General features: G+C 32.6%; 3 protein-coding genes across 3 annotated transcripts; all 3 read right to left on the bottom strand.

Annotated features, from left to right (window-relative positions):
- Positions 1-845: 845 nt before the first annotated feature.
- Positions 846-4,796, bottom strand: LOC145560117 (uncharacterized). Its single transcript, XM_081621379.1, has 7 exons — positions 4,625-4,796; positions 4,298-4,429; positions 3,544-3,776; positions 3,361-3,443; positions 1,673-1,784; positions 1,270-1,344; positions 846-1,189 (listed from the first exon to the last, which is right to left on the bottom strand). The coding sequence occupies exons 2-7, from the start codon at positions 4,398-4,400 to the stop codon at positions 1,010-1,012; spliced, it is 786 nt and encodes a 261-aa protein (XP_081477505.1). The 5' UTR covers positions 4,401-4,429; positions 4,625-4,796; the 3' UTR covers positions 846-1,009.
- A 989-nt stretch (positions 4,797-5,785) lies between these two features.
- LOC145560116 (periodic tryptophan protein 2-like) lies at positions 5,786-12,462 on the bottom strand. The gene is made up of 7 exons (XM_081621377.1): positions 11,063-12,462; positions 10,558-10,809; positions 10,363-10,455; positions 8,050-8,421; positions 6,841-7,185; positions 6,281-6,508; positions 5,786-6,179 (listed from the first exon to the last, which is right to left on the bottom strand). The coding sequence occupies exons 1-7, from the start codon at positions 12,311-12,313 to the stop codon at positions 6,009-6,011; spliced, it is 2,712 nt and encodes a 903-aa protein (XP_081477503.1). The 5' UTR covers positions 12,314-12,462; the 3' UTR covers positions 5,786-6,008.
- An 851-nt stretch (positions 12,463-13,313) lies between these two features.
- Positions 13,314-16,524, bottom strand: LOC145560115 (uncharacterized). The gene is made up of 9 exons (XM_081621376.1): positions 16,373-16,524; positions 16,052-16,166; positions 15,284-15,320; positions 15,093-15,162; positions 14,852-14,956; positions 14,499-14,649; positions 14,321-14,403; positions 13,905-13,998; positions 13,314-13,778 (listed from the first exon to the last, which is right to left on the bottom strand). Exons 1-9 carry the CDS (start codon positions 16,401-16,403, stop codon positions 13,694-13,696), a joined length of 771 nt encoding a protein of 256 aa, XP_081477502.1. The 5' UTR covers positions 16,404-16,524; the 3' UTR covers positions 13,314-13,693.
- Between the last annotated feature and the right edge of the window lie 11,091 nt (positions 16,525-27,615).

The following is a 27,615-nucleotide window of genomic DNA, read 5'->3' as shown; positions in this document are numbered from 1 at the left end:
AATTACCTTAGTTTAGAGAAAGTATTTGACTTTAACTCATTTTCAATGAAACAACCACATTAAATACACTGACTGTTCACACCATTTGATGCACTTATATTTTCCAATATTTTGTGATCCAAGTTTTATTTGGTGTTCTTCTATTTCCGACTCTTATTTGCATTACTATCTACATTTATACTACCTTCGTTACATATTATTTGCAACGATTTGACATAAAGTAAAGAGGAAAAATCACACCCTCAATTTGTAAATTTATTTGAGATAGTATATTTTTGTCCATTTTGTTAAGATACCATCAAATCACACCCTCAATTTGTAAATCTATTTTAAGTATGTCGGAAATTACTTCGATAGTGCGAGTACTAAATTTCAATAAGATTTGTTGAATGCACTTTGACTTTGATTTGATATAGCATGACACATCAATTACAATTCACAAGACCATTTGTAAATTGCACATACCACTGATACTAGTCTATGGCCTATGATAGATTGATAGCACAATTTCTACCTATGATAGATTGATAGTATGCGCACAATTTCTAGAAAGTGATTTTGGCAAACCACTAAGGGCCTATTCTGGTTTACTGAGCTGAGCTGAGCTGATTGGAATTGAGCTGAGCTGATTGAATTGTTTATGAGAGAAGAAAATTAGAAACTAAACTGAACTCATTAGAGTTGAGCTGAGCTGAACTGAAATTATACAGAATAAAACAAGCCCTAATTGATTTTGACACACCCTTATATGAGAATAGCATAGATAATTGTACTCTGATATAAGGGTGTGCCAAATCAATTTTGGTGTGCCAAAATCATTTCCCACAATTTCTACCGAAGATAACTGAATTTAATACATTAAGATATATGATAAATGATTATGAAAGGTAATTAATTTCCAGCAAAAAGTTTTTAAGATATACCCTATTTCACCACAATTACTACAAAATTTTCCTCCACCCTGAGGGCTCAAAAAGGGATTATAAATAGCAACATAAGGTCATGTAATTTAGTCACTAAAGCCTTCACTTAGATCAGCATCGCTTATACCACTAAAATCTTCTGGTTCTTTACTCTCTTCATCTGTGTCCATTGCATCTTCTTCAGATTCTTCTTCTTCGCTTTCATCCTTGTCCTCGTAAATGACAGGAGGACCAGAGTCATACTCGTCAACTCCTTCATCGGCAACCTAATACGATAAGGGAAAAATAATGAGCTTGTATACCTATATATACATTCTATTAACTCATTGGCTGAGAAAAAACTTACCCCAGCATATAGGAGGTCCAAACTGCTAGCCAATTGGAGTGAGTGATTAAAATTTGCAACTCGAGATTCTATGAGCTGTCAAGAACCAAGAACAAGGTCAGCAACCCAAAACCAAGACAGCTTTTCACTTCAAACTATAAAAAATGGACAAAGAAGCATACACTGACACCCCTAACTGCCCTGAGCAAATACAAATGACTTCAACTATTTTCTATTAAATCGCTTCTTATTCTGGATACTATAGTTTGCTTCAACTTTACATGAGAATACATTGTACTTTCTTATGTTACATAACAAAATGAATTACACATAATATAATTTTAATGTAACATACATGAAGTAGGTATAGATAGCCAATAAATTCGACTTCAATTTATGTGAAATGTAAGATAGGAACCTTTACCTGGTATAACGAATTAAGAGCAGCTAATGAAGACTCTTGGGACATTATCCTGCTAGAATGCTGGAGAAGTAAACTCCTTAGCCAAGGAAGAGCGCATACCAAAACAGCACCCCTGTCATCACAGAAAAATAACATTTTAGACTTGATCCTACTCTAGCCAACACCATGATAAAAATTTCCAGGCTTCCAGCCATGTTGAATTGCAATGCATTCAAAAATGTTCAGCAATGAACTGATAGGCCACCATCTTATACAGTGACCATAGCTTGAAGCTACTTGCAACAAGAAAATATCCACCATAGCTCTTTACAAAGCATATTTGCATCATGACATCACCATCTATAAATCTATAATACTGTTCTGCTAGCTAAACAGTCAGATTGCAGAATGTACTTTTCCACTAGAATTGAAGTTATTGAACTGAGCTGTTGGAACAAACATAAAGCTGAATTTGTCTGGTATAAAAGCTACATAATCAATTCAGTTTTCTACCAAATTATTCCTAAAAATAAGGATAATTAAGTTTGGACTGTGGATACATAATAAAATATTTCACTTTGGCTTTCATTAGAATGGAGAAAACATTTCTGACTTTAGTATTGAAAGCCTAGACAAACAATTTCAATCAGGTTTTCATAATAATGGAGAAAACATTCATGGCTTTAGTTTTTAAAGTCTTTGGACGAGCATGTATATTGGTGAATATTAACTTCCTAACTAAGGCTCTATTCACTTCAACTTGTTAAAATAGTTTCATCAAAAATAAGTTAGCAAATTCAAAGTATAATTAAACTTCAGCAAGATAAGTTAATTTCAGCTTAAATAAGTTAGATTAAGCAAAGAAAAGTTTTTTATAAAAACTTGATAAAAATTGATGATAAAACTGAACAAAAATAAGCTGAGGAAAACTAAGTCTAATTGTGGCATTTTGCTACTCTTTCTAAAGTGCTAATTGATACGTGAATTAATGTATGCCTAATCATTTATCTAATATGTTAATTTTGGCGTACACTTTATGGACTTCAATGATCATTGCAGCAAATTAATTAAAAAATTACTTGAAGCCAACAACTATTCAGCTGAAGTAAAATCAAGGACAGACTGAACCAATATAATTCAGGTGTGCAAGAATTTAGGCGATAATAATAAAATTATAAGAATAAAATTGGAGTAAATAATCAAATGGGGATAACATGTTTAGGGGAAAAAGTAACCATCCAAGTGAACTCATATTAGGTCCAATGGGAATGGAACAGGAACATCATGCAGTTAAAGGGAGGATTTTAAAAGATCACAATCTTTGTCATAGTTAACACACAAGCATATACTTCTCAGAATTCCAATCCAATCAAAAGTTTCTATATCCCACTCTAAGAAGCAAGCTTATGTAGGTACACTTAAACACTTCAAAACAAGTCCCATATCTCAGAACTTAAGAAATACTTTGTAATAAGCATCAGTAGATATATCTGTCTGCGTTGCAAGTCCAGGATACATAAATGTTTTCCAAACAAGGTTTCTAGCATGTCTCGCAGTGGAACAGAGTTGTAATCCAAGCCTCAACATACTCTATGCTAATGGGACTTCCTCACCATTTTCTTTAATTTACAGCATATTAGGCACACATTTTTTTTTTATTAACCTCCAGATGAAACAATAAAGATATTGCACATAGAAAGTTGATTTACCTTGACTGGATAATAGCTAGTAGAGAGTTCAAAAGCTTGAAAATGTCAACTGCATTTAGATGTGAAACAGAGTTTGCAATGACCTGTCAATGATAACCATTCTGGTTAGAAATCAATTAATGAGTCCAACTTTATAGCAGAAGTTTAAAGAAAATGAAGAAAGAGAAAATGGGGAAAATTAACCTTATCATCTTGATTGTACAAACAATCTAACAGAAGTGCGCTATCATCAGCATGTAATGCTTGCCTTAACAAAACATGTATGGAATCTGCACTGGGAGGCTGTGTCTGAGAAGGTTCTGGACTTTCCTGAATTTCAGTGTTATCATTCTTTTCAATGCCTAAACTAGCAAGTTTGTCAGCCATTGTAGGCTCGTTATCATCGATCTGAATCCCATCTGTGTCTTCTCCTTTATCTGTATTAAGGACAGGTATGATTACTTATTGCAATTTGCAAGCATAGAGCAAACTTATAAACATGAACATCATAATATAGATTAAGAGCAAACTTGCTCCTGAATCCTTCGGAGTTCGGACTTCCAATCACAATTATCATAGGCGTGTTCTACCACTTAACTAAAAGCCCGTGTCCGGCCTCGAATTCAAAATTACACCTAAAAAACCATCCCCAAATCACTCCATAACTAATTAACTATCATCCAATACTTCATCATCCATTCATCCAACTCGCCACAAATCAATTACAATCCTCAACAGCCAATTCCACAAGTGCCAACCCTAAATACCCTTCAACCAAACAAGCATTTCTTTCAAACCCCAAAAACTAAGCTATTATCAAATAACATACACTAAAAATCAAATAACAATACCTAAATATCTCAAATTTAATACAAGTAACTACATCAAAAGCTCAAATCAATCAATTAACAAGAAAAAACAAACACCCAGAAAATTAAATAAAGCAAAAAATCATTACCATATGCTATAATATTTTCTGAAAGTAGAGCATCATCAATTTCAGGTGCCCTTCTCTTTTTACTTGATTTTTTCATAGAACTCTTCTTAGCAGAAGCTTCCATGGCAGAGGACCGTCCTACCTTAAAGGGTTCTGCAACATATTCACAACCAAATTTGACTCAACTATCAAATTGAATTCTCCTCGCTTAAAAACATGAATAGCAAAAAAAATTCTCTTCAATAATTTATCGTAGAAGAACCCTAAATTGAGAACACTGACTATTGAATTTATAATAAACCCTAAATTGTGAAATTGATATTCTGATTATTGAAAACAATATCTTACCTTGGAAGCTGTTTACAATGGAGGCAGGAAAGCTTAGATGGCAATTTAATGGAGAATACAGAGTACGCTCTGCAATGGAGGAGAGAGAGTGAGGGAGCAGCGGCGCAACGTAGCGATTTTTATTTAGAATGGAGGAGAGAGAGTGAGGGACCAGCACTAGCACAGGGGCTTCATGGTAATTTTGCCATGTAGCGATTTTTATTTAGATGGGTAAGGAGTCCGGAACTTCTCACAGGTCCTCCCGGCCTAGGCACTTTGAGTGTGGGAGGAAGCGATTTTGCCATGAAGCTAATACTATGTAGAGTACATTCCATAGACATATTTCGTATTTGAGAAAACTAAAAGAAAAAATTTTGATTTAACCTGAGAAATACTGTATGAATTGTGTCTAACCTAATCGACCTAAGAATAGGTATACGTCATATTTATAATTGTATGTTTTTAAAGTACAATTTTTTGTAAAAAAAAAAGGAAGAACAAAATATTTTTCAAAAATTGTATCTATGTTTAGTATAATATGTTATTTTGGGTACACATTGATTGAAATGTGGTAAGATTAATCGAACTCAGAAATGAAAAACATCAATAGCCCATTTTGGCTCAACTGAAACTCAAAAAATCTAAGTCATGAACGTGCATTGTTCACCCAAAATCCAAAATGTACTGACCCAAAATGACTAGTGAAGAAAGCTAATTGATGTAGGTTAGAGAACCAAGCTACCGGTTCTATCAGTCTATCTTAATTGATTGATTTACAATGATAATACAACCGCTTGAGTTTTCTTTAAAAATTTAAATAAGTACTACCTCCGTCCCCGAAAGAACGACCCATTTGACCTAATTTTAGTCCAAAAAAGAATGACTCATTTGCATTAAAATCCCCACCAATTTGCAATAATATTTGTGCAAAATTAGCTTCTCCATATAAAATTGGATAAAATTTTGTTTCTCTATGTACTTTTATTACTTTCGCTCTCTACTTTTTTACAAACCCCATGTAAATTTATCTTTCCAACATACTTAAATACTTTTACTTCTTTCTATTTGACTTTCTTAATACCCGCGAAATCAACCCAAATGGGTCGTTCTTTCTGGGACGGAGGGAGTAAAATAACAAAAACGTTTGAGAAAGAATTAAATTTGTATCAATCTCTAAAACAATTTGATCAAGTCGCGACTCAGAAATTTTGTATTGATACCATATCACTATATGAAAATCGTTGTTCTGTTATCAAAATCGTGAGCTTGTGGGAAAACTTGGATTTTTGTATTTTGAACTAAACTACAAATATTAGTACAGAAGTAATACAATTGCAACAAAAAAAATTTATCATGAATAGTGAGCTGTGTACAAGGCCTACATTTGGATGGTGTTACCACCACGTCATTTCTTCAAGGTTGTTGAACACAAATATCTTAGTGAATATTCATTTGAGGAGCACATCTCTGCCAAATCTTGATGGGAACTAGTAATGGCTTTCTGTAGCGATTTCAGGGCTGGAAGCAAGTTCCTGGAATTTTGTTGGATAGAATGACCGTGAACTTTGCAGATTTCCTGCAAGACAGAATATAGAAATTAGGGCCAGCAGGACAGCAGAAAAGATCGTATCACAGACAACAGTTTGCACCTCAATTAGTTAAGACTTAGATACAAACCTGACACCATCTAAGAATGAACTCCAAATAAGGGCAGCCCTCCAAAAGTTCTGTCAATGCCTCTATTAATCTTTGCAAGTATCTGAAAGGGATTGATGAAGCAACAGCTGGTATGTCAGCAGGATTGACAGAAAGAATACATTTTTTCATGAGTGAGTCTTCATTTAATCTAAGACTGAGGATCAGAGCTCTGCTATGTTGATCTTCATTGAGTGCTGCATCAACTGCCTGAAAAGAGCAGAAAGGCATTTGTCTTAGGATAGATATTACAGCACCAATGGAATTTTTCCTCTCATCAGAGACAAAACTAAGAAAAAATGTATAACAAAAATATCAAGATACTAAACAAAAGTAAAACAAATGGAGTGAAATACACATTAATCAACCATAGGCCCATAGCAAAGTCCACTCCACACATTTTCTGTCCTCCAAAACAATGCAATATAGCTACCGAGAATGGGGAAGGGAACGTGAAAGATTATCATTACTCAGTGAAAGCAAAAGACATAAGATGCAGAAAAGGCGCAATGTTGGAAAATGAAAGAAATACAAGTGTGTACCTCAGGAGTAACATCAATGTCAAGGTCAGTAGGATCAAAAATAAAGGATTCGTCCACTGAATAAACCAGAACTCCCTCTGTTGTTGCCGCCACAAAGCTGCGCCCAGTAGGTGCAATTCTGAGGCACTTTGTTCGAATCACAGGCCTCCCACGGTTAGGCATAGATCCTGGCAAATCCAAACCAAGTTTTCCTCGTGTTTGTTTGTCAATGCCTTCCTCTGTATCACTATTGTCATCATCAATCAATTCCAGAGGACCAGCTTCTGTCATCTTTTTAGAGTTTAAGACATCCAGGACCCCATCAAGTGAAAGGTTGTGAGTTATTTGAAACCTACGTAACAATACCTGAGCCACAGAAGAAATCCAAGAATAAGTATAACCAGTTATACTAGATATAGGAAGTGCATAACGTAACCCATAGACAATAATTTTTTTTTTTTAATCCAAGGAATACAATTGGAAGAAAGTAGAACATTCATGACTAAATACCAAAAGAAAAAAACGCAGAAATTCAGACTCCGCATCCAGGAATATGACAACTAAATTATAGCCATTATAGGAAAGATTTCATCCCTAAAGTTGAGTAAATTGTAGTCAAGCATTTGAACTTTGAAAGCAAAAAATTGAAACACCAATAAACACAAATATTGATCCAATTTTTTCTTGATAGTAGAAACCTATGTATTAGAGTTGCATTTCAACCACCACCATGCAACAAAGGCAAGTTGAGATATGCCTCCTTATTCCACATAATGACCAATAATCCTAAAAAGAACTTAAGACCACAGATCTATAAGCTAAAACCACAGCCAGAGAGAAATTTGGCCTTAGCACTAGTGTTTGCCATTTGCTAAAAAGTCAGATCAAGTTAGAGTCTAAGAGAAATCTCCATACAGCAGAACACTCCCACCCCTCATTTGCCTTAGTCTCGTCTTTCCTCTATTACTTATAAAATTTCATTACTTTGCTCTCTGCTGTATTTTTCCATGGCTGCAGGAGAGCTAATGTAGGTCTACAAGAAATGCAGTTGGGGTACAAGACACACATGCTACAAGGAGGAAATTATTTTGCTGAGAAAAGATTGCATATAAACTTTACACGTTTTTTTATAAAGAAAATGGCAGCACAAAAAAGTAGAACATACAAGCACCAGATAAAGAAAACATAAGCAGGGGAAGTTGAAGTGGGGAGAATCAGAAGAAGACAAACCTGCTCAGCGATATCATACATACAAATAAATTTGCTACTGCCACCAGCCAGTATGTAACTTCCATCAGCAGAATAGCTCAAGGTTGTAAAGTACTTTCCTGAGGTAGAGTTAGCTGCGGATCTGCGATCGGTCATCAACCGACCTCCAGCAATATCTCGACGACCCTCAATAGTATACATTAATGCACCGTCAAGAGGATCCCAGAAATTAATTAAGCCATCTAATGTACTACAAGCTAGTTGTTTCCCATCTGGACGGTAAACAACAGTAAGAACATCGTGGACATGTTGAAATGTCTCAACGGAACCCTTCCCTTCAAAAACATCCCACAGCCGCACAGTTTTGTCCCATGAAGACGAAGCCAATATTGCCTGCAAGTAAAAGGTCAAGCCAAAAAAAACATTTAACATTTTGTCTTAGAAGATTTAACTTCCATTAATATGTTTAGTAGCTTACATACATTAACCAAGGAAGAAACGCCAATAACTAAATAAAGGCATCAAGTGCAGCCAGCAGGTTTTACCCTGCTTAGTGAAAGAAAAAGACTCACAGAGCCTCAAATATTATCTCAAAAGAACTCCAGACACCAACTCCTCCCCCGCCCCAAAATACTTTATCACATAGAAATGCTTCTATGAGTTACTCATCCTCCTCCTTCCATGGCTAACCATTTTATAGCTAAATCCTCCAATCAACAAATCTCTAAACTTCCAACCCACATTATCCTCAACCAAATTCAAACTTGAATTAAGAAAAACACAAGCTTAAGGAATTTTTACCCTCCCTGAGAGTATGGATTTATTCCCACCTTTTCAAAATGATCTTCTCAATTGTACTTTATGTCCAACTTCTAGTTGTGTGTAAATTAAGGTAAGGAAAAAATCTTGAAATAAAGTACAATTGGACATCATACAATGGGACCATCGTTTTTTGGAATAAAATACGTTGGGACCACTTATTATTTTGGAATAAAGTACATTGGGACAATTTATTTGGATTGGGACCATTAAAATAGAAAATGGGAAGATCATAAGTGAGGCATTAAAATAGAAAATGGGAAGATCATTTTGAAACACACAAAATGGAAAGTGATAATATCATTTTAAAACGGAGGGAGTACTATTTAACTTTTTTTTGGGACACAAAAAGAACATCCTTAGACTTAGCCGCCAAAGGTTAGATCATTTTGGGAGGAGTGTTTCCATGCTTGGATCTTCTATGTATTGACCATAACCCTGTGCTAGTGATGCGGGAGAAAAATGGTTGACAGATAATGTTTCAGACTTAGGTACTAATATTGACACAGGTAAGTGTCAAAGTGTCCAACTTGACTATCTTTTGAAAAATTGAATGATTTTGGCCCAAAATGAAGTATTAATGAGTCCATACTCATGTCGAAATGTTAAGAATCAAGCACAGATATGAAATGAAGAGTCCAAATAACATAGTTGAGCAGAAGTTTCCACCTATAAGGCTATAACCTTATTCTCTTCAAAACCTAATTTTCCAAATACAACAATCCACTTCAACTTAGTTTGAGTGATGTTCTGATTGGTTTGAGCAAACACAATAGGTTTCAAGAACCCCCAAATGGTGGTAGAGAATTAGGGTTCTTCAATTTGTTTGTGTTGGTGAGATATGTGAGATTTCATAAGCAAGTAGGTGTTTAGGGAGAGATGAGAGAAAGAGAGTGGCTAATGGAGGCAATAAGGAAGAGAAAGACTATGGGTGATTCCAAACTTCCAGTCAGGGCCATCTTAAACATTTTAGGAGCCCTGTTCTAAAATTAGAAATCGGGCCCTAGTAATATATACTCTACACAATTTTCTTTATTTGAAAATATTCTAAAATACCATATCATATTACAATACTCAAATGTCTCAAACAGGGCCCCTAAAATGTTTAGAACAGCCCAGGTTTTATTAAAATAAAAGTGTGAGATTTACTAAAAATGAAATGTAAAAATTAATTTAGGACAAATGAAAAAGGGAAGTGTAAAAACCAATCTAAAACAATGTTCACATTTATATGAATCTAATGACATCTCATTTGATATTTTTTCTTCTTAAGGATATTTTACAGATAAGATCAAATTATAGTCATACATGTTCAACATAGCCTTACTAATTGACTTTGTAGCCTTATAGGTGAGGACATAGAAGAAAATTGGTGTGATATATGGGGTCACCACAACAGTGTAAAGTCCTTCATTCCATCAAAAAAAAAAAAAAAATTAATAAAAAAAAAAATTGGCAAGTTAAGTAACAAATGCAACTACAAAAAGTCAGAGGAAAGATGAAAAGAATTCATACATTTGACGGAGAAAACATTAATCCATGAACAGGCCCTTCATGACCACTTAGAACATCTAGCAAGCGTCCTGTTTTCATTGACCAAACAAATATCTGAGCAGAAACAATACAATACATTGTGTTAGACATGTTTCGAACAAATAATAACATACCACCATGAGGACAAAACCTATAAATTACAAAGTATATGCTTACCTCAAATGAATCTAATGTTCCAGCACATATCACTTCACCACTCTGATCAGCAGTCAAAGAAACAAACTGCTTCGAAGAAGGGGTAGTAAATGTCCTAAAGTTTCGATACCGGAAAAGATCCCATGCACGAACTGTTCCATCCAAAGATGCACTTAAGAGGCTATGATTATTAGCCATAAAGTGGAGGGCTGTGACTGCATTAGTATGCTCAGGAAATGTCACAAAACAAAAGCCAGAGGAAACATTCCAAACCTACAAAAAAGATGTAAACTTAAGCATCTAGTCATAGGAACCTGCCAAATGAGCAAAGGCTGCCATCATAGAGCACAAATGCAAATCTGCAATATATGATGCAAGACATGTACATTTAAATTCAAAACCTTTCAGAACAACATGCCAATTTAGAGATTTGATGCTCAAAAAATTGGATACCAAATGGAGGGAATAAGCAGCACTGCAGCAAAACTTAAAAACAGACTGCTATATATCCAATGTTGTCTCTCACCTTGATTTTGTTATCATCAGCTCCAGTAGCCAAGAGCTGTGAATCGGGTGAATAAGCAAGACAATTTACGTCAAAATAATGGCCTTGCTGCTTCAAAATATAACTCTCTGACTTCCATTCCCAAACAAGCAGCTGCCCAAGCCTTGCACATCCAAAGGTTAACCAGTTACCCAAGTCGTTAAAAACAGCAGTTGTGATCTTCTCTCGTGATATTGACAACTGATGTATGCAAACAAAATCAGGCATTTGGTACAACCCGAAAACTCCACTCGAGTACCCCACAACTACCATATCAATCCCCTGGTGATAATCACACGCAGTCACTTTAGCAGGCGCTTGCATAAAATAATCCTTCTTAAGCAACTCCCACTTCAGCTTATGCAGAAGAAACTCACTCCCTTCATCCCCAAAGTCCCCTTCTTTCTCATCAAACTCTTTCTTCTTCTTCACATCAACAACAGCAATGACACCATCACCGCCAATGCCACCTTCCTCGTCCATCTTTTCAGGTGTCCCGGGAGAAGGCGGGTCAGCCATTTCCTCATCCTTCTCACCTTTTCCACCCAAACTATCATCAAAATCAGGGCAACCCCAGCTAAACAACCCCCCATCACGGGAAACACTATAAACCCGTGAAACCTTACCCGTCTTCTTATCAACCCCAAAAAACACACCCACAATCACATCTCTATGACCCAGAAACAAAAATGGCTTATTATTCTTAAATTCCTTCAATTTCCTCAAACAAAACAACCTAACAGTCAAATCCCTCGAACCCGCAATCAAATACCCCGAATCAGGGCTCCAATTCAAGCAACTAACCGTATCATCAAAATCAGCAAAAGTTCTAACTAATTCAAATGCAAAAAATTCCTTCCTAAAACCAGGTGAACGCCAAATTTGAATCAATTTACCAACAGCAACAGCAATAAACTGCCCATTTGGGCTAAATTGAAGAGCAGAAACTTTACCCTTGAAAGTGATTCTATGAAGAACAATCCGACGGTGGATATTGATGAATTGAGCCCTGCTATTCTCATCAACGGCCAAGATGAAGTTCCCATCTGGCGATACCGCGATACGAATGATGTTCGCAGAAAATTGACAAGGCAATGTTATTGTATTCGATTTGATAAGGTCGGTGATTGAAATCCGATTACCCACCGATGAAATTAGCTGATTATTGCCGGAAACGACGACGTTTCCTCCCCTGTAAGGAGCTCCTAGAAGATTCTGGAACCTGTAATTCATGGTGGATTAGGGTTTTAGGGGGTGAAAGAGTGAGTGAGAGAGAATGAGTGTTGTGTTAAACCCTACAAAATTTGGGGGTGAGAGAAATACAACAATGGAGGTTGTTAAACCCTAAAAATTTTGAGAGGGTTTTAGTTGGTTTGTTTGTTTGAATTGGAGGGGATTGGCATTTCTTGCATTGTTGCATACAGGGGTAATTTGGACTTTTTGAATTAGGGCAATTTTGGGAAATATAATTACTCCGTTGTTGAATATTGAATTGGATGAAGTAGATTGATTGGCCGTTCAATCTTATTTTTTTTGAGTGGTGATTAAAGTATTCTGTATGACAGAGATTGATTTCTTACAGTATATTTCGTATCAAAGATGTTTTAGAAGAGTAATCGAAATTTTTTCTAAGAAAACTAAGAATGATAATTTTGGTATAAAAATGCTTTGAGCTTTAATTTTTTGGTAAAGAGTTTCACTTGGTAGCAAGTAAAAGAAGTGAAAAGTAGTTTGAGGAAATGATACTTGTTCAATATTTTGACTTTCTATTAAGTTCTCGCTTCAATTCTTTCTTACTCAACCATGTTTTTAATTCCACCTATGTGATCTAATTCATCATATTAACTTCATCGTCAGATCATTGCAAAAGAGATTCTTTAACATGTTTGTAAATAAGTTTAATCTCCTATTTTTCAAAGTTTGACACGTCAATATTAAAAAGAGGTAAGACACAAGATGAGACATATTATTCTCAAAATTAAAAAATTTTGAATACCAGTCATAATTTCATATTTAATTTTCCAATATACTTTGTATTCCTTAAGAAACAACGTTACGACTACTATTGGCTTGTTGCATGACAAAAACTCCAAAAACTTTAAGTAGAAGAAACTATAACAAACAAGTGTTTCATAATCCATGTAAAGTCAAATGTTACAATTAATTTGAGACAGACGGAGTATGTAAAATTACTTTATATCTTTGTAGGCAAAAAGAATACTGTATAATATGCATACATGAAGATAAGCCTCAATACACTAGAATTCGATTTAAATAAAGTAAATATTCTAATAATCATATAGTAGAAGTGTAGAACAACCAATCTCATTAGCTACAAGCCTAGAAACCAATCCCCCAAAAACAACCTAATGTAAAAAACCAAATGAAATTTCAAAAAAAAAATACATAATCTTATTGGATAACAGGCTTATAGCCGAAAACGTATCATAGAATATCTGCAAACCAAACTATACTGTATGCCCTCAAACTATATTCTTCAACCAACCATCCCACTGTTTTTTGTTTACAGGTCAGAACAAAACTCAGAAGTCCTTCCTCATGAATGTTATGAAGCATGTACTGAACAAAGTTTCGAAGTTATGGTTGAGTCCTTCAGCGGAAGCATTCGAGCCCCAACCTCGATACCAAGAAGTTGCATACTTCATCCATCTCCATAGGAATAGTGTAATGACCAAGCCTGCATTATGACCAAACATTAGTCCTCTAAAATTGAAAAGATAAAACAAGGCAAAAGCCGGTATAACAGATGGACTGCAGGTGATTAATAGTTGTTGTTGCAGAAGAAATTTAGGCTTGTACATACCCATCAAAGTTTTTGAATGTGAGATTTCGAAATCCAGCTGAAGTCAAGGCTTGAGCAGACTTCTCACCGAATCTGTATGCAACTACTTCATCAGCTGCAAGAGCAAATTGGTGATGTTAGCAATGGTATGCAACTGTCAGCAATTTTAATAGTGCTTTATGCATCATTTGCTATGACTGACCAAAAATACGATTAAAGGATGAGGCAAATCGATGTTCATTAAACACTTATCACCTCAAAGAAAATGAAACATCATACAAGAATTATCATACTTGTCTTGTGAAGTTTAGAATGGTAATGGTTAAGTGTATAACCGAGTTATTAACATATTGTTTATATTATCAAACAGAGTAAAATGGCTCGACTGCTTGTCTCTGAACTGAAGTATGAAGGAGAAAATGTACAGAAGGACTTACATTTTCCATGACAGAGGAAAATTGGCAAGGACGCGGCCCTCCTTGCAGCATCATTTGAACCTCCCATCTTGTTCCTCAAACTCCTGGAACAATGAAAATCGAGTGAGAAACAAAAACTTGGTTTTTATCAGAACAATGAAAACACATTAGTTGCATACTCAGGAAATCTTTAGTATACCTTGCACCTGGAAGCCAACCACTAAGTCCAACTATTGCCCTCAAATTGATTGGATAAAAGTTTCCATTCGCGTATTTCCCTACAGCGAAGCAGGATGCTGAGTATAGACCAACAGCAGCACCCATACTGAATCCTCCAATACCAAGTTTAACTGTTAAGAAAAGCAAAAAATCATCAGACTGTCAATTTAACAGCAGGTGTAAAATGAAACTCACAAACATTTGTATTTGTATTCTGGTTGGGTTGCACTAGTATATGAAAAAACACAGCTATTATAAACTAATTGTATGTAATAAGGTTTTATCATATTATTGCTACATTTACTCTTGCAGTGCAAAAGTTCAGACTGATACCATCAGCAGGTTCTGTTGACAATAGATTTGCAATATGTGACGCCGAGGCATCCAATCCCTCAAGATCGTCTTGACTGTCCTCTGAAATCTCCGTTACATCAAACCCTATTATACATACAGAGAAGGAACTTAGATCAGCTTTCCTCACAAAAGTAAAATACTAGAAAAACCAAAAGGAATTAAGTAATATAGATGTAATTATAACATGAAAATTTTCAGGAAATAAAGAAAGCTGGCTTACATGCTGTGCATGTAAATCCACCAAGTAATGCCACAGGGCGAGTTGGAGCTGTTGGACATATAAATTTAACCTGCATCACAATGCATATTTGTATCAGCAAAGAGTTGTACAACGCCTCAACAACATTCGACTCTTAGAAATAATAGCAGAAGGTATGAAACCGCGTTTTGGTGTAAAGCAAGGATGCTTACATTTGGTAGAGGAAGAGATTCCAAGAGCTGACAAGCACTGCAAGAAAACCAATTGCACAAGAATAAGAAGGTATTGCAGGAAGAATGTTGAAAGTTTTTAATTCCATAATTTGACTTGGCACTTCAACAGATTTTAAAAGATGCTACTAACATAATGTATTGTAAAATGTATAAATTAACAATATCATCTAAAGATAATTAAAGACATGGAAAAAGACTCGAACCTCCAAAGGCGAAAAAAGGGAAAGGAAAAAGGAATACAGCTATAGCTCTAGATGAAGGGGGACTAATTTGGAATGATCTACTAGGAACTGCTATTAGCAAGTGTGTTATAGGCATGAATTATGAATAAAAGTTCGATACCAAAAACGTTTTTCATTACCTCTCTCACTCAATGATGTAAGAGAATCAGTGTAAAGCAGTCCACAATGCAAGCAATGTGTATTAAAATGATTCCAAAGTTGTCAAGGACTCAAAAGAGACACGAAAAGGAACGAATAAAGGTCGAACAACAATCATGGAAAACAGATTGCAAGAGAAAGCAAAACTTAGCAAGAATTAAGACTAACTCATGATGCAAATAAGAGCAATGAGGAAAACAGGATTTAGGCTCAAATAACAATGATTCGAACTCTAAGATTAATATTGTGTAATTGAACACTGTCATGATTCATGAGATAAACAACGCGACACAATTAGTGATTTCCAACACCATTTCTAGTCATTACAACAAATGAACATAAGAGATAAACAAGAGAGAATGAGGACCTTGATCCATTATCACCAAGTCCATGTAGCCAAACAATTGTAGCAAGATGCCTCCCTCGAGGCCTAACTACATGTGTCCTCCCAAACTCGAACGTTCTCCTTGCACCTCTTGCACCTAACAATAATACAATCCATAGCAAATGAGCTCAAAAATTCAATGTCAATACACACAACAATTAACAACACCACAACTCCAATGCCTCAAGTCTTAGAAGACTCCCACATATAGCGGAGTTAACAGGTCCAGATGTACGCAATCTTATCAATACACGTCTACACATATGCATCAAACACACTTTGAACACGAAAAAACGAACTCACCAGACCCAGTTGAGTAATTTGAATAGCTCATATTGAAGTTGCTACAAAGATTACTAGCAAAACACCCTATTAGCAAATATATGTAATAATAAAAGTGAAAGGAAAATACAATGAAAAAAAACCCAAGTATGATGGCCTATTTATATCAAAAAAAAAGTGGGAGAATATATGAATATACAATAAATCAATGAAAAATAGTATAGGGGTGTGTAAACTTGTAAACAAGCTGAACTTTGTGCCTATAAATAAAAAGGAGAGGTATACATGAAAAGATAATGACAAAAGCTGGAAATCTTTTTTGGAAAGAGAATCAAAAAGCATTACCATTCCAAGAGCACATTAATTAATGTCTCTGCTAATTCAGAGGACTCTGCTGTTTTTTTTCAAAAAAAAAAAAAAAAAATTATTTTTTCTGAGGTGTTGGACTGCAGTTTCTTGCAGTTGGGTGAGAATCTAATACTTCTAGGAACTGTTCATTAAAAAAAGAGCCAACAGTGTAATCAAACTTCGGCTAATACTTGTGTACAACGGATTACGTGTTTACAGGTGTCATTTAATTTGATGCATACAATATGTTTGCGGGTGACATATATGTTTAATCACCTAAATCACATAAAAGTTATCGTTACACATGATTTACCGGCTGTCCGGCTTTTCATACTTGATAACTTGTTTAGTAGAAGGTGTTGTTTTCAATTTTTTTGGTTTTGAGATTACTGAAGTATTGGGTTATTAAACATCTGGAACTCAAAATTAGTCATACTTTATGGTAAAGGGGCTCATAAATTGAACAAGAGAGCTTAGCTTTTAGATTTACCTTTTGACTCTAAGCATGTTCATCATCCAAGAGGTTAATACTTGATAGAGTTGTACACAATGGAGCCATACAAGTCCACTTGTCATGTCAGCAAGCATCGCGCAGATAAGCTGTATTTAGAACAAGCTAAGAAAACATTGTGTCATGTTAGACTTACGTAGATTGTTTAAATGGAACTCATGCGCAACTTAACCCACTTGTTATATCATATCGTACGTGTTGTGTTAGACTGACAGCAAGTTATCTTTACTTTTTTTTTCATTCTATAACAGTTAAATATAACAATAAAAAAACAATTAGAGACAAGATTATTTTAAAATTTCTAATGAAAAAGCATGCAGGACGCAAAAAATCAAGAAGGTCCTTTACATAATTTGAAATGGGTTCAATTTATTTCTTTAACAACACGGTTGATTGATGCCCATTAAAGAGGTTCGATTTTTGAGTTCACAATGAAAGAATATCATTTTTAAATTTGCAAAAAAAGAAAAAGAAAAAAAAGTAGTGGAAATTAGTAAAGACAAGAATAGTTTTGAGATATTGGCACTTTAAATATCTTTGTGTAGCAATTTATTAAAGTACAAATTTACACTTTCTTCAAACATGCACATGAGAACACACGTGCGTTATGTTACAGAGTATTTTGATATCTGAGTTTAATCGAAACTTTAGGCATTTGATGTTAAAACATGATTTTATTATTTTCCTTAGTTTAAATAAATTAAGTCGATCAATGATTTATAGATTTTATTTTCTTAGTATAGTAAAATTTATTTCAATTCTTAAACAATTTTTACAATAATTGTACACAGATCAAAATTTTCATACAACAATGCATATCATCCACTAATTTAACCCAAATATTATGCAACTTGTTATAATATACGTACAATCCTTACTCCTCATATATGCTTAATGTTTTGAAACGAAATGATATTATTTACATGTTGAGATGCCTACGTTGATCTTCTGTTACTTTCATAGATGTACTTGTTTCAATCGAGAAAAATACAAAAATTATTCAATACCATGATAAAATTAAAGTTTTAGATAATAGATTAAACATGCATAATTATATATAATCTTGTTGAATTTATAACAATTTTAATGTTCTTTTCTTTGTTTTTTAATTAATTTTTCATAATTTTTACTAATATATTATTGAAAATAACTAAGGATCAAATGCGTGCATTGAAAGTTGAATGCCAAGCAAACTGCAAATATAATAGCATTTTAGGAACAAAGTTAGTAATAACTTTTCTTTTCATTTTTTTAACAATAAGAAACTATACGTAAACAATATTCCTTTTTCATCTATTTTATTGACTCAAATCTCTTTATAATAGTTGTTAAGCAATAATTTATTTTTTTTCAATTCTTTTTAAAATTTAAATAACCTTTCAATTTTCCATAGGTTTCCAAGCACCTTCGTCTATTGATGCCTATAAGAAACAACTCAATGCACCGTCCATTGTACAAATTATTCTTTTTGTCATCCACACAAAACTTGTTTATATAAATTAATTAGTTATTGCATACTCAATCTCCACTTATAAATTTATAATTGCAAATATGATTAATTATGTAACAAATTATCTACTACATCAACATTAATTTAACAACTATTAACAATATAATATACTCTCCACGTATAATTACTATATGGTTTTTTTGGAGTCTAGCTAGTAAAGCTTAAAGCTAACTTTAATTTTTATGTGAATTCGTTGACTTTTGAATGTAATTAAGTTTGTACTTAATAATATTGAATTATGTACCCCGTTGAAATTTTAGCATCACAAATTAGCATCTAAGAACCTTTATTAATAAGTCAACATTACGACATTTTTTCCTTTCTTTAAGAGAAAAGGAGTAGAAATTTAGGTTAGGCTTTTTTAAATTGTCAACTTTGCACCCTATCTTATTATGAAAGAATATTTTTACTACAAAATATGCATGTAACCTAAGTTAATAGTGCTGTTTATGATAATATCATATTATATATTGTAGTCATAAAGTTGAGGGCAAGTGGTATATATATATATATATTAACCATATACATCTAGGTAACGTTTATTCCTAGCTTGTGTCTATTCTCACTTTATTAGTTGATTCGAAAATTATTTTTCACTAGTTAGTTAATAGAGGAATAAGCTACATACATGAGAGTGACAACAAATTCCTTAACTATCATACAATAATTATATACCAATAAATACTCTGTAAACTTTACTTAAAATAAGTATCATACTTTGTATTAGCTTTTGTGATATACCAGACTAGTGATACTATACTATGCACATTATGCGTGTACATCGAAGTATGCGCGTGATTATGTGAATGGCTTGAAAAGAAACATGGCATGCACCTTTCAAACTCATTGTGTGTCTTGTACATTTGAATAAGAGCCTAAATAATTGTCAATACCATTACATGTACTTGTATATAGCACTGTCAAAACGGTTTGACAGTTCGGGTTTGGTTCGGTTTGAAATCGGTTCGGTATTTAATCGGGTCGGTTTGAAATCGGTTTAAATGTATCGCGAGTCGGTTTTAGTTCGGTTTAAATAGTTATCGGTTCGATTCGGCTTCGGTTTATTCTTAAGCGATTTTAATTCGGTTCGGGTTGTAAACGGTTCGGGAAGTAAATGGTTCGGTACAGCTGGGTTGCGGTTTGTTAACGGTTCGGTGTAAATGGTTTTTATACCGGTTCAAACAGTTTCGGGTTGGAAACGGTTTCGAGTTAGAAACGGTTCGGTTCTTTTTCGGTTTAGTTTTATTTTGGTTCGGTTTGTTGACGGGTTCGCCTTTTATACGATTTAATGTTATTCGGATCAGTTCCATTTCACGTTTACTAAATTATGGTTCAAAACGGTTTTTTATTTCAAAAAGTCGGTTTTTAATCGGGTCGTTTGGATTCGGGCAGTTAAACAATTTTGGTTTGAAATTTCATAGTAATTGCTAACTAACCTTTTATTTGCTCGTTAGCAAGTTTTATATTAAGCCGAGACTTCATCACTTCATATTTAGGCATTAGGCATTATATTATATACAAATTCTCATCGATTTTAAAAATACATATCATGTTATTTTCAAGTTTAGTCATACTGATGTTACTAGTTTATTACGAAGTAACGTAGATTATAAAAGTTTAGTGTATTAATGAATTATTATTGTTTTACTATCACATTGTTAGGTTCTTCTTATTCAATAATCTAATTGAAGTGTCATAATCATGATTTGATGAGTTATTGTGAGATCGAAATTACAGTTTGATTTATAGACAGTTCGGTTTATTAACGGTTCGGTGCAAACGGGTTGCATTTTGTTAACGGTTCGGTGTAAACGGTTTTTACCTCGGTTCAAACGGTTTCGGGTTGGAAACGGTTTCGGGTTAGAAACGGTTCGGTTCTTTTTCGGTTCGGTTTGATTTCAGTTCGGTTTAAAACTGGTTCGGTTTGTTAACGGGTTCGGTTCTTATACGGTTTGACATTATTCGGATCGGTTCGGTTTCGATTTTACTTAAATACGGTTTGGGTCAGTTTTCGGTTTTACATAATCGGTTCGATTCTCATTTGGGTCGGTTGGTTTCGGACAGTTAAACGGTTTCGGTTTGAAATTTGACAACACTACTTGTATACATGGTTTATAAGATATGTGCATGTATAGTAAGATTAGCATGACTAACAAGTCAAAGAAGAAAAGAAAGAGTATGACTCTAAAAATTAACCATGTTTTACTTGAAAAGACATTTTCTTAGGTAGACAATGTTTTATTTATATATAAATATATGTATGTTTGTCTACATATGAAAATGAAATTATCGAAATCAATTATATATTGATAATTGGTCATCAAATTTTTTATAAGACACTTTACATAATATCTTGTTCTAGTTTATCAAATGATAATCAGATTTTGTTTATCGAATGACATTTTCATAAATAAATCAATAGCTTTATCCATATAATATCAACTATGTGTCCGCATTAAATGAAAAAGTTGTTGATCTATTTACGAAATTGCTATTTGATAAACTTGTGTTTGGATCTTTTACCAAAATGGCTAATTTTATAAAAGTATTTACCAAAATGGCTAATTATAAATTTTAATTCCTAAACTAGCTAATTTGTTAACTTGGAAGCTAGGAATTTATCTATTTCCTTTGAACCGGTTTAGTTCACTATATGGTTTTTTTTTTTAATTTTTTTTTTTGGTTTTATTTAAGAAAATAGTTTTTTTTTTAAAAAAATAAAATAAAATTGGTTTTTGTTTTTCTTTGGGAAAATCTAATGCCATAATTTAAAATATCCCATTAATTTGAACAAAAAAATTCAACGTAGTATATTTGCAACAATTCTCAATTTTTATAAAAGTTACACAAAATAAACAATCACTCAAAAAATTGATCCCAACTTCTAGTCAAAAAAAAAAAAAAACAAAAAAACAAAACAAAAAAAAAAAAATCTTAACACATAAAGATAGAAATATATTAAGGTCTAAAGGCCAAAATTTCTAATACACTTATAGGGAGAAAAAAGGTGTATTAGAATAAGATATAAGCCTAAAATTTAGAAAGCAAGTACGAACAATCAAGTCTTGAATATAAATAACTAGAGTCATACAACTATTAAACACAGAATCATTTTATTTGCTTCGGATCGAAAACAGCAAACATCACACCTTCTTCTAAAAGATTGAAGATAAGGCACCCAAATCAAGTTGCAAATTCAAGCTAATAGTGTATTTATAATTATGCATATACCTCTAAAATATGTAGTAATAAGGCAAATAAGCTAAATGTATAGCTAATAATTTATTTATTTTGTTTTATTAATTTTTTTTTAAGAAAATTAAAATAAAACAAAAAAACAAATTTAAAAAATCAATAAAGTGAACTAAACCGGTTCAAAGAAAAATAATAAATAGCTAGATAAATTAATTCCTTCCAAGTAAATAATTTAGCTAGTTTGGGAATTAAAATTTACAATTAGCCGTTTTGGTAAATAGTTTTGTACAATTAGCCATTTTGATAAAAGATCCCTTGTGTTTTCGGCTTATATTATGCTAAGCGCTATTGCAAAAGTATTCTGTAATTCCTTCTGATTAAAGTTCCAAAAAAGTGATTGCATATTTGCATGGAAGTACAATTTTCCAATATTTTAAGTGAAAAGAATGGAGTTTAGCAAAAGAATTTAGCAATAGTGAAATGAAAAGAAAAAAAAAAGATCCCGACTTTTATTGTTCTACCATTGTATTTGTACCATAAATAGCATAATTAGTTAATGAAAAGAAAAGGGATTATAATTAACTAATTTGTAACCATTAACCATCGACCTTTTGGATCTATTGAGACATGTTTTTGAATAATAAATCACACGAATCTTACTTGGTTTTTGTGAAAAGAGAATTTGATTCATGCTATGGACGGCTGATTTTTTTAAACACAATATTTATACAAGGAGTATTTTTTTAAGCATATAATAATATATAAATAGAGTTTATTGCTCGGATATTTTATCCATTTGCCCTCCACTCTAAAAAAAATAAAAAGTTTCAATTTTTTTTAATAAAATGGGGATCAAATTTAGTAGTTTGAACTCATACAAGTTTCTTTACTTAATGCTCTCTTACTTAAGTAAAGTGTAAGTTTTTAAAATTAAGAAGAAAAAAAATGAGGTAAGGTGCTTAGAATAAAGTAGAAAACTCTCCAAAAATAGAGTAATTTTATCTGATGTTACTATTTAATTATTGACAATAAAGCCTTAGCCCTCCTATTAATAGATGAAAATTATATTCGTTGATAATTTAACACCAATGTCTTAGGCTATTTAAAAGGTTATTCTGATCTAATTTGAGCTTTATAAGGTTTGGCATGGTCAAGTATGATATGAGTTTTTTAATTTAAAAGACTGTTTTGGTTTAATTTATTGTTTGTTGTATCTTTATAAGTGTGTATCCTGTGTATCTTTTGATCTGGTGTAGTCTGATTTTTATAAAAACAATACTACGTAATACGAATGAAGTTGAAACCATGAAACTATAGTTGATTTTAAAGGAAGAAAATACTTCTCCCGTTTTTTTTTTTTTTTTAAAAAAGTGTTATGTGTACTTACCAAATGCAACCCTTTTTATTAAAGTGTTACACTTTCGTTCATTTTCAACAACTATATTTCAATTTTATACAGTACTTCGTAACAAGGATATGCTCTCTTGATCTTGTATGATGTGTTTTGGCGGGTATGTATTTTTGCAAGGTCTAGCCTAGCCTCATATGACCGGATTTAAATCTTTCTGATTTGATGTTTGAAATCATCTAGTGTATTTTGAATCACTAATTTTATATGGTGGTGTGATCTAGTCTCTTTCTAATCTTGTCTAATATGGTTTGAATTTTCTTCTTATTTTTATATTGTCTAACTAGGTTAAATTCCGTGTCATGCACGGTCATAATTAAACTTTACAACAAAATTTATAAAGAATGGTGTTAATTCAACAAATTTATCCAAAAAAAAAATATTTGTAACAAAATAATAGTCTCTAATTAAAGATGTTGATGGTCAAAGTTGTGTCTCAACAAATGTGCAAATCCAACCATAACTTATAAAAAAATGGAGGAGTATAATATAATAAAATGATTTTGTTAAGCTGTTCTTATAAACGTTATGTATATTTGTAAGATTTATACAAATTATCCTACCAAAATTGTTGTTCCTATTTTAATTAAAATAAATTTGAAGTCGGAGGAAAAAAAATTATAATATTATTATGATAATCTTATATGATGATAAATGTCAATACCTTAATTTTAAACTATGTTAGTATATTTGTAACTAAAATATTTATAGTATATAAAATATATGTTGAAAAATAAAAAAAATAAATTAATTGAGTATGATTGGATTAAATGTGTTGTCAAAATGGAAATAAGTATCATGGTAGGTTATAAAATGGAAGTTATTAAAATTTGGCAAAAAAAAAAAAAAAAAAAAAAAAAAAAAAAAAAAAAAAAAAAATAGGAAAGAAAAAAGGTGGGAAATTTTTTTATAGCATCGTGACAAGTGTCACTTTAGGTTCGCTTTTAGTATAGGTTAATTGATTCTCACAAATAAATGATACAAACCTAAATAATAGGAATTGGTGGAGAGGATGGACAAAACCTAGGACACCTGGAAAAATTACTATTCTATACAAAGTATTTTAATCCATTTGTCCTCTCTCAAGTTAAATTAACTCCTTAACTTAACCCATTATACTTTCCTCAAAATAAACACAAAGCAGATAAGACAAGTAAAATGAGACATGAGAGGTAATAATCATACCTTTCGTGTTTCATAAACAGTTCAATAATTTGAAAAGTCATTTCAATTGTCATAGTCACAAACTCACAACTGTGAACCAAACTAAGAAAAAGAGAGTACTTGACATGTATAGAATAAATAGGTGTGGCTGTCCATCAAACGAAGATAGAAAAAAGGACCTAAACCTTTTTTCTAATTTTTGTATTTTTTGCGTTACAATTGTCCATACTCCATAAGACAATAATATAATAAGTCTTCTTCAATTCATTCGTAAACCAAACTTTTTGAATGCTAGCTAATTCACACATAGAATTTCAAGAAAAAGAAAGGTAAATAAAAGAATATGCTAGCTAATAATTTGATATATATTTCTGTCCATCAATTTTTGGATTTGTATGTTTTTTTTCAAGCTTCTTTTTCCATTTTAGTGTACAACGGTTCATTTAGAATCAATACACAGATATTATTCCCCACTTTTTTACTGTACTATACAACGACTAATTAATATTCATATGATAGAAAGTTCATATGAAGGTGAACCCTATACGAGTTTTCATGATAGAAAGTTCCTCGAAAAGTTTCGTAAAAAAGAAAATAAGCGAATAAATAATAATGGTAAGTATGGAAATTTATTATTCGTCAAGTATTGCTATGTGTCTATTTTTGTTTGTACGGAAAACACAACCCGCCAAAAAAAAAAAAAAAAAAAAAAAATTAAACAAAACGAAAATATGTCTTCGATTGCAAATTTTATGATTACAAATTAATGTTTGTTGATTTTTCATGGAATTAGTAACCTGAAAATTTATTTTTGATTCATTATATATAAAAGAAATCCAAACAAAGAAATCCAAGCGTTGATAATTTGGCTTATACATTATTAGGTATAGATTTTGGGTACATCTTCATTATGTTGAAATGTTCAATTTGATATTGGATATGATACACAATAAATTTTTGAAGTATAATTTATTGTCATTGAATGTTATGTAAAACCTTTACCAAATGAATATACAATTAAATCACGATTAGGAGTTACTATATTTTTCCTATAGACGGCTTGATAGTTGACATGGTCTAAAAATAGCCATATAAAACCCCATTATAATAAGACCGCCTTAGCTAAATTAAATAACAATATAACAACTAATTAAGTTCGTATTTTATGCCATATTTTTAAAGTTTTTGAACAATTAACATTAAAAAAAAAGGTTCCTACAAAAAGTCAATCATAAGTCTTTATTTTTTGACAAAATTTCTAAATTTAACTATATCTTTTCTTAAGTATAGTTTAAATCATGTTTTCTAGACAAATTTTCTAGGTCGATAATTGACACGAAGAAAGAAGCAGGAGGGCAAAAGAGCGAAAATTATGAAAAAAAAATGTTGGATCCTTTGTAATAATTAATGTGATGGAGATGGATGCTTAAATAATGTTATGAGAATAAAATGTATGTGTAGATTCTGAACAATAATATGGTTGCCTCCTTGATAAATATCATGCATGGGAACAACTTGAACACTACATAGAAAGAGACAAGAAATAGTGACATTTTCGAGTAGTGGAGATTTTTTTTTTCTCAGCAACAAATTCAAACCCACAACATTGTATTATTCCACCCCAACATGTTAGCAATACTAGCTACTTGTCATTTTATTATAAGTTTATAAATATGAGAAATACTAGTCTTTGAGATTTTGACCTAAATCATTCAAGCTCGATAGATTGTTTACATGAAACAGATTGATTAGATTTTTATATCTTGTATATTTGAAATTTGAAAAATTTCAACAAGTATTTATAGCTGAAATAAAACTAATTAGTTTATACGATAAAGAAATAATGTACGAAGATTAGTTAAACTACTATAAGTCTATAAGACTTTCAATGGGAAAAAAATGTTTAGAAACAAACATAGTTTTGGTGGAAAAAAGTTTATAGAACTATGTAAAGTTTGATAGTGAGTTCTAAACTCACTTATTAGGCTTCTTTATTAGAGTTGAAAATCATGTAATTTTGAGGCTTTATTAGTTGCATTTCAACATAATTACATACGTATTTAATATTTTCTCTTATCTTCTTGGTTTCCTTTTTGTGTGTACTGTGTACGTTAGAGATTCCCTCCCCCCTTTCTTAGGTTTGAAAGGAAGAAAACTTTGCTTTGGAGTAGCCAGATGTGGAGGAAGGAGATCAAAGCTGTAAGCGAATGGTTGCCTAAAACTTTTCTGCTCATTTAATGGTTGCCTATTAGTTTGACAGTGAGTTCTAATAAACCCACTTAGGGGTTTTTGGTTCGCAAATTAGTATGGGATTGGAATCAGGAATGAGGTTAAGATGGTATCGGGTTAAAACTTGATACTTAATGTCATATGTTTGGTTTAATTCTGAAATGGAATATCTCACTATTCTCTCTTTTTATTTGATATCTAAGGAATGGAATGAGTCAAACCCACCTCTCTCCCAAGGTTTCTAAACCCCATATCTCATGAGTTTGAGGTATGAGTTTAAACTTCATAGTTTTGTAAACCAAATTTATGATATTACAGAGCATCTCATACTTATATTCTGCAAACCAAACTCCCCTTTATAGTGTTGTGCCTATTAGTAATAAGTTATTAATTATTATGAGAGCACTTATTGCTCCAACCCCAGGAAACGAGTGCTTTGATTGCCTCTTCCTTCCGTCACAAATTGCAATGGATTCCCAATTTATTCCACTTTCTCCATAGCTAAGAATGGAGGAAAAATCTCCTCCATAGCGCAAACACAAGGGGTATCTAGGGAAGTAGAAAATATATTGCAATCAATAAGAAGCTCAACGCAGAAGGCGGCTAAAGAGTACCCTGGTCATTATGATAGCGGGGCTATTCACTTATTTGTGATGCAGATGTTTTTTGGCCTGTTGGTATTCCATGAAGTTTCAATATCTGCGTTGCAATAGTTGATCATAATATTAGAGAAAGCCTGCCAGTTCCTAGCAGAACTGAGCATAACCATTACAATTATTTCAACATGAAAATTCAAACTGGATTTTCTTTGAGTGATGCAGCAAAAGGATCAATGGATTATTCGCCCAAGCAACAAAGATCATGAATGAAATTTATACTTCCAATTACCAGCTCAATGG

Source organism: Chenopodium album, chromosome 9, assembly GCF_948465745.1.
Source record: "Chenopodium album chromosome 9, dcCheAlbu1.1, whole genome shotgun sequence".
In the NCBI taxonomy this organism is placed as follows: Eukaryota; Viridiplantae; Streptophyta; class Magnoliopsida; order Caryophyllales; family Amaranthaceae; genus Chenopodium; species Chenopodium album.
This window is presented reverse-complemented; position numbering and strand designations above follow the sequence as displayed.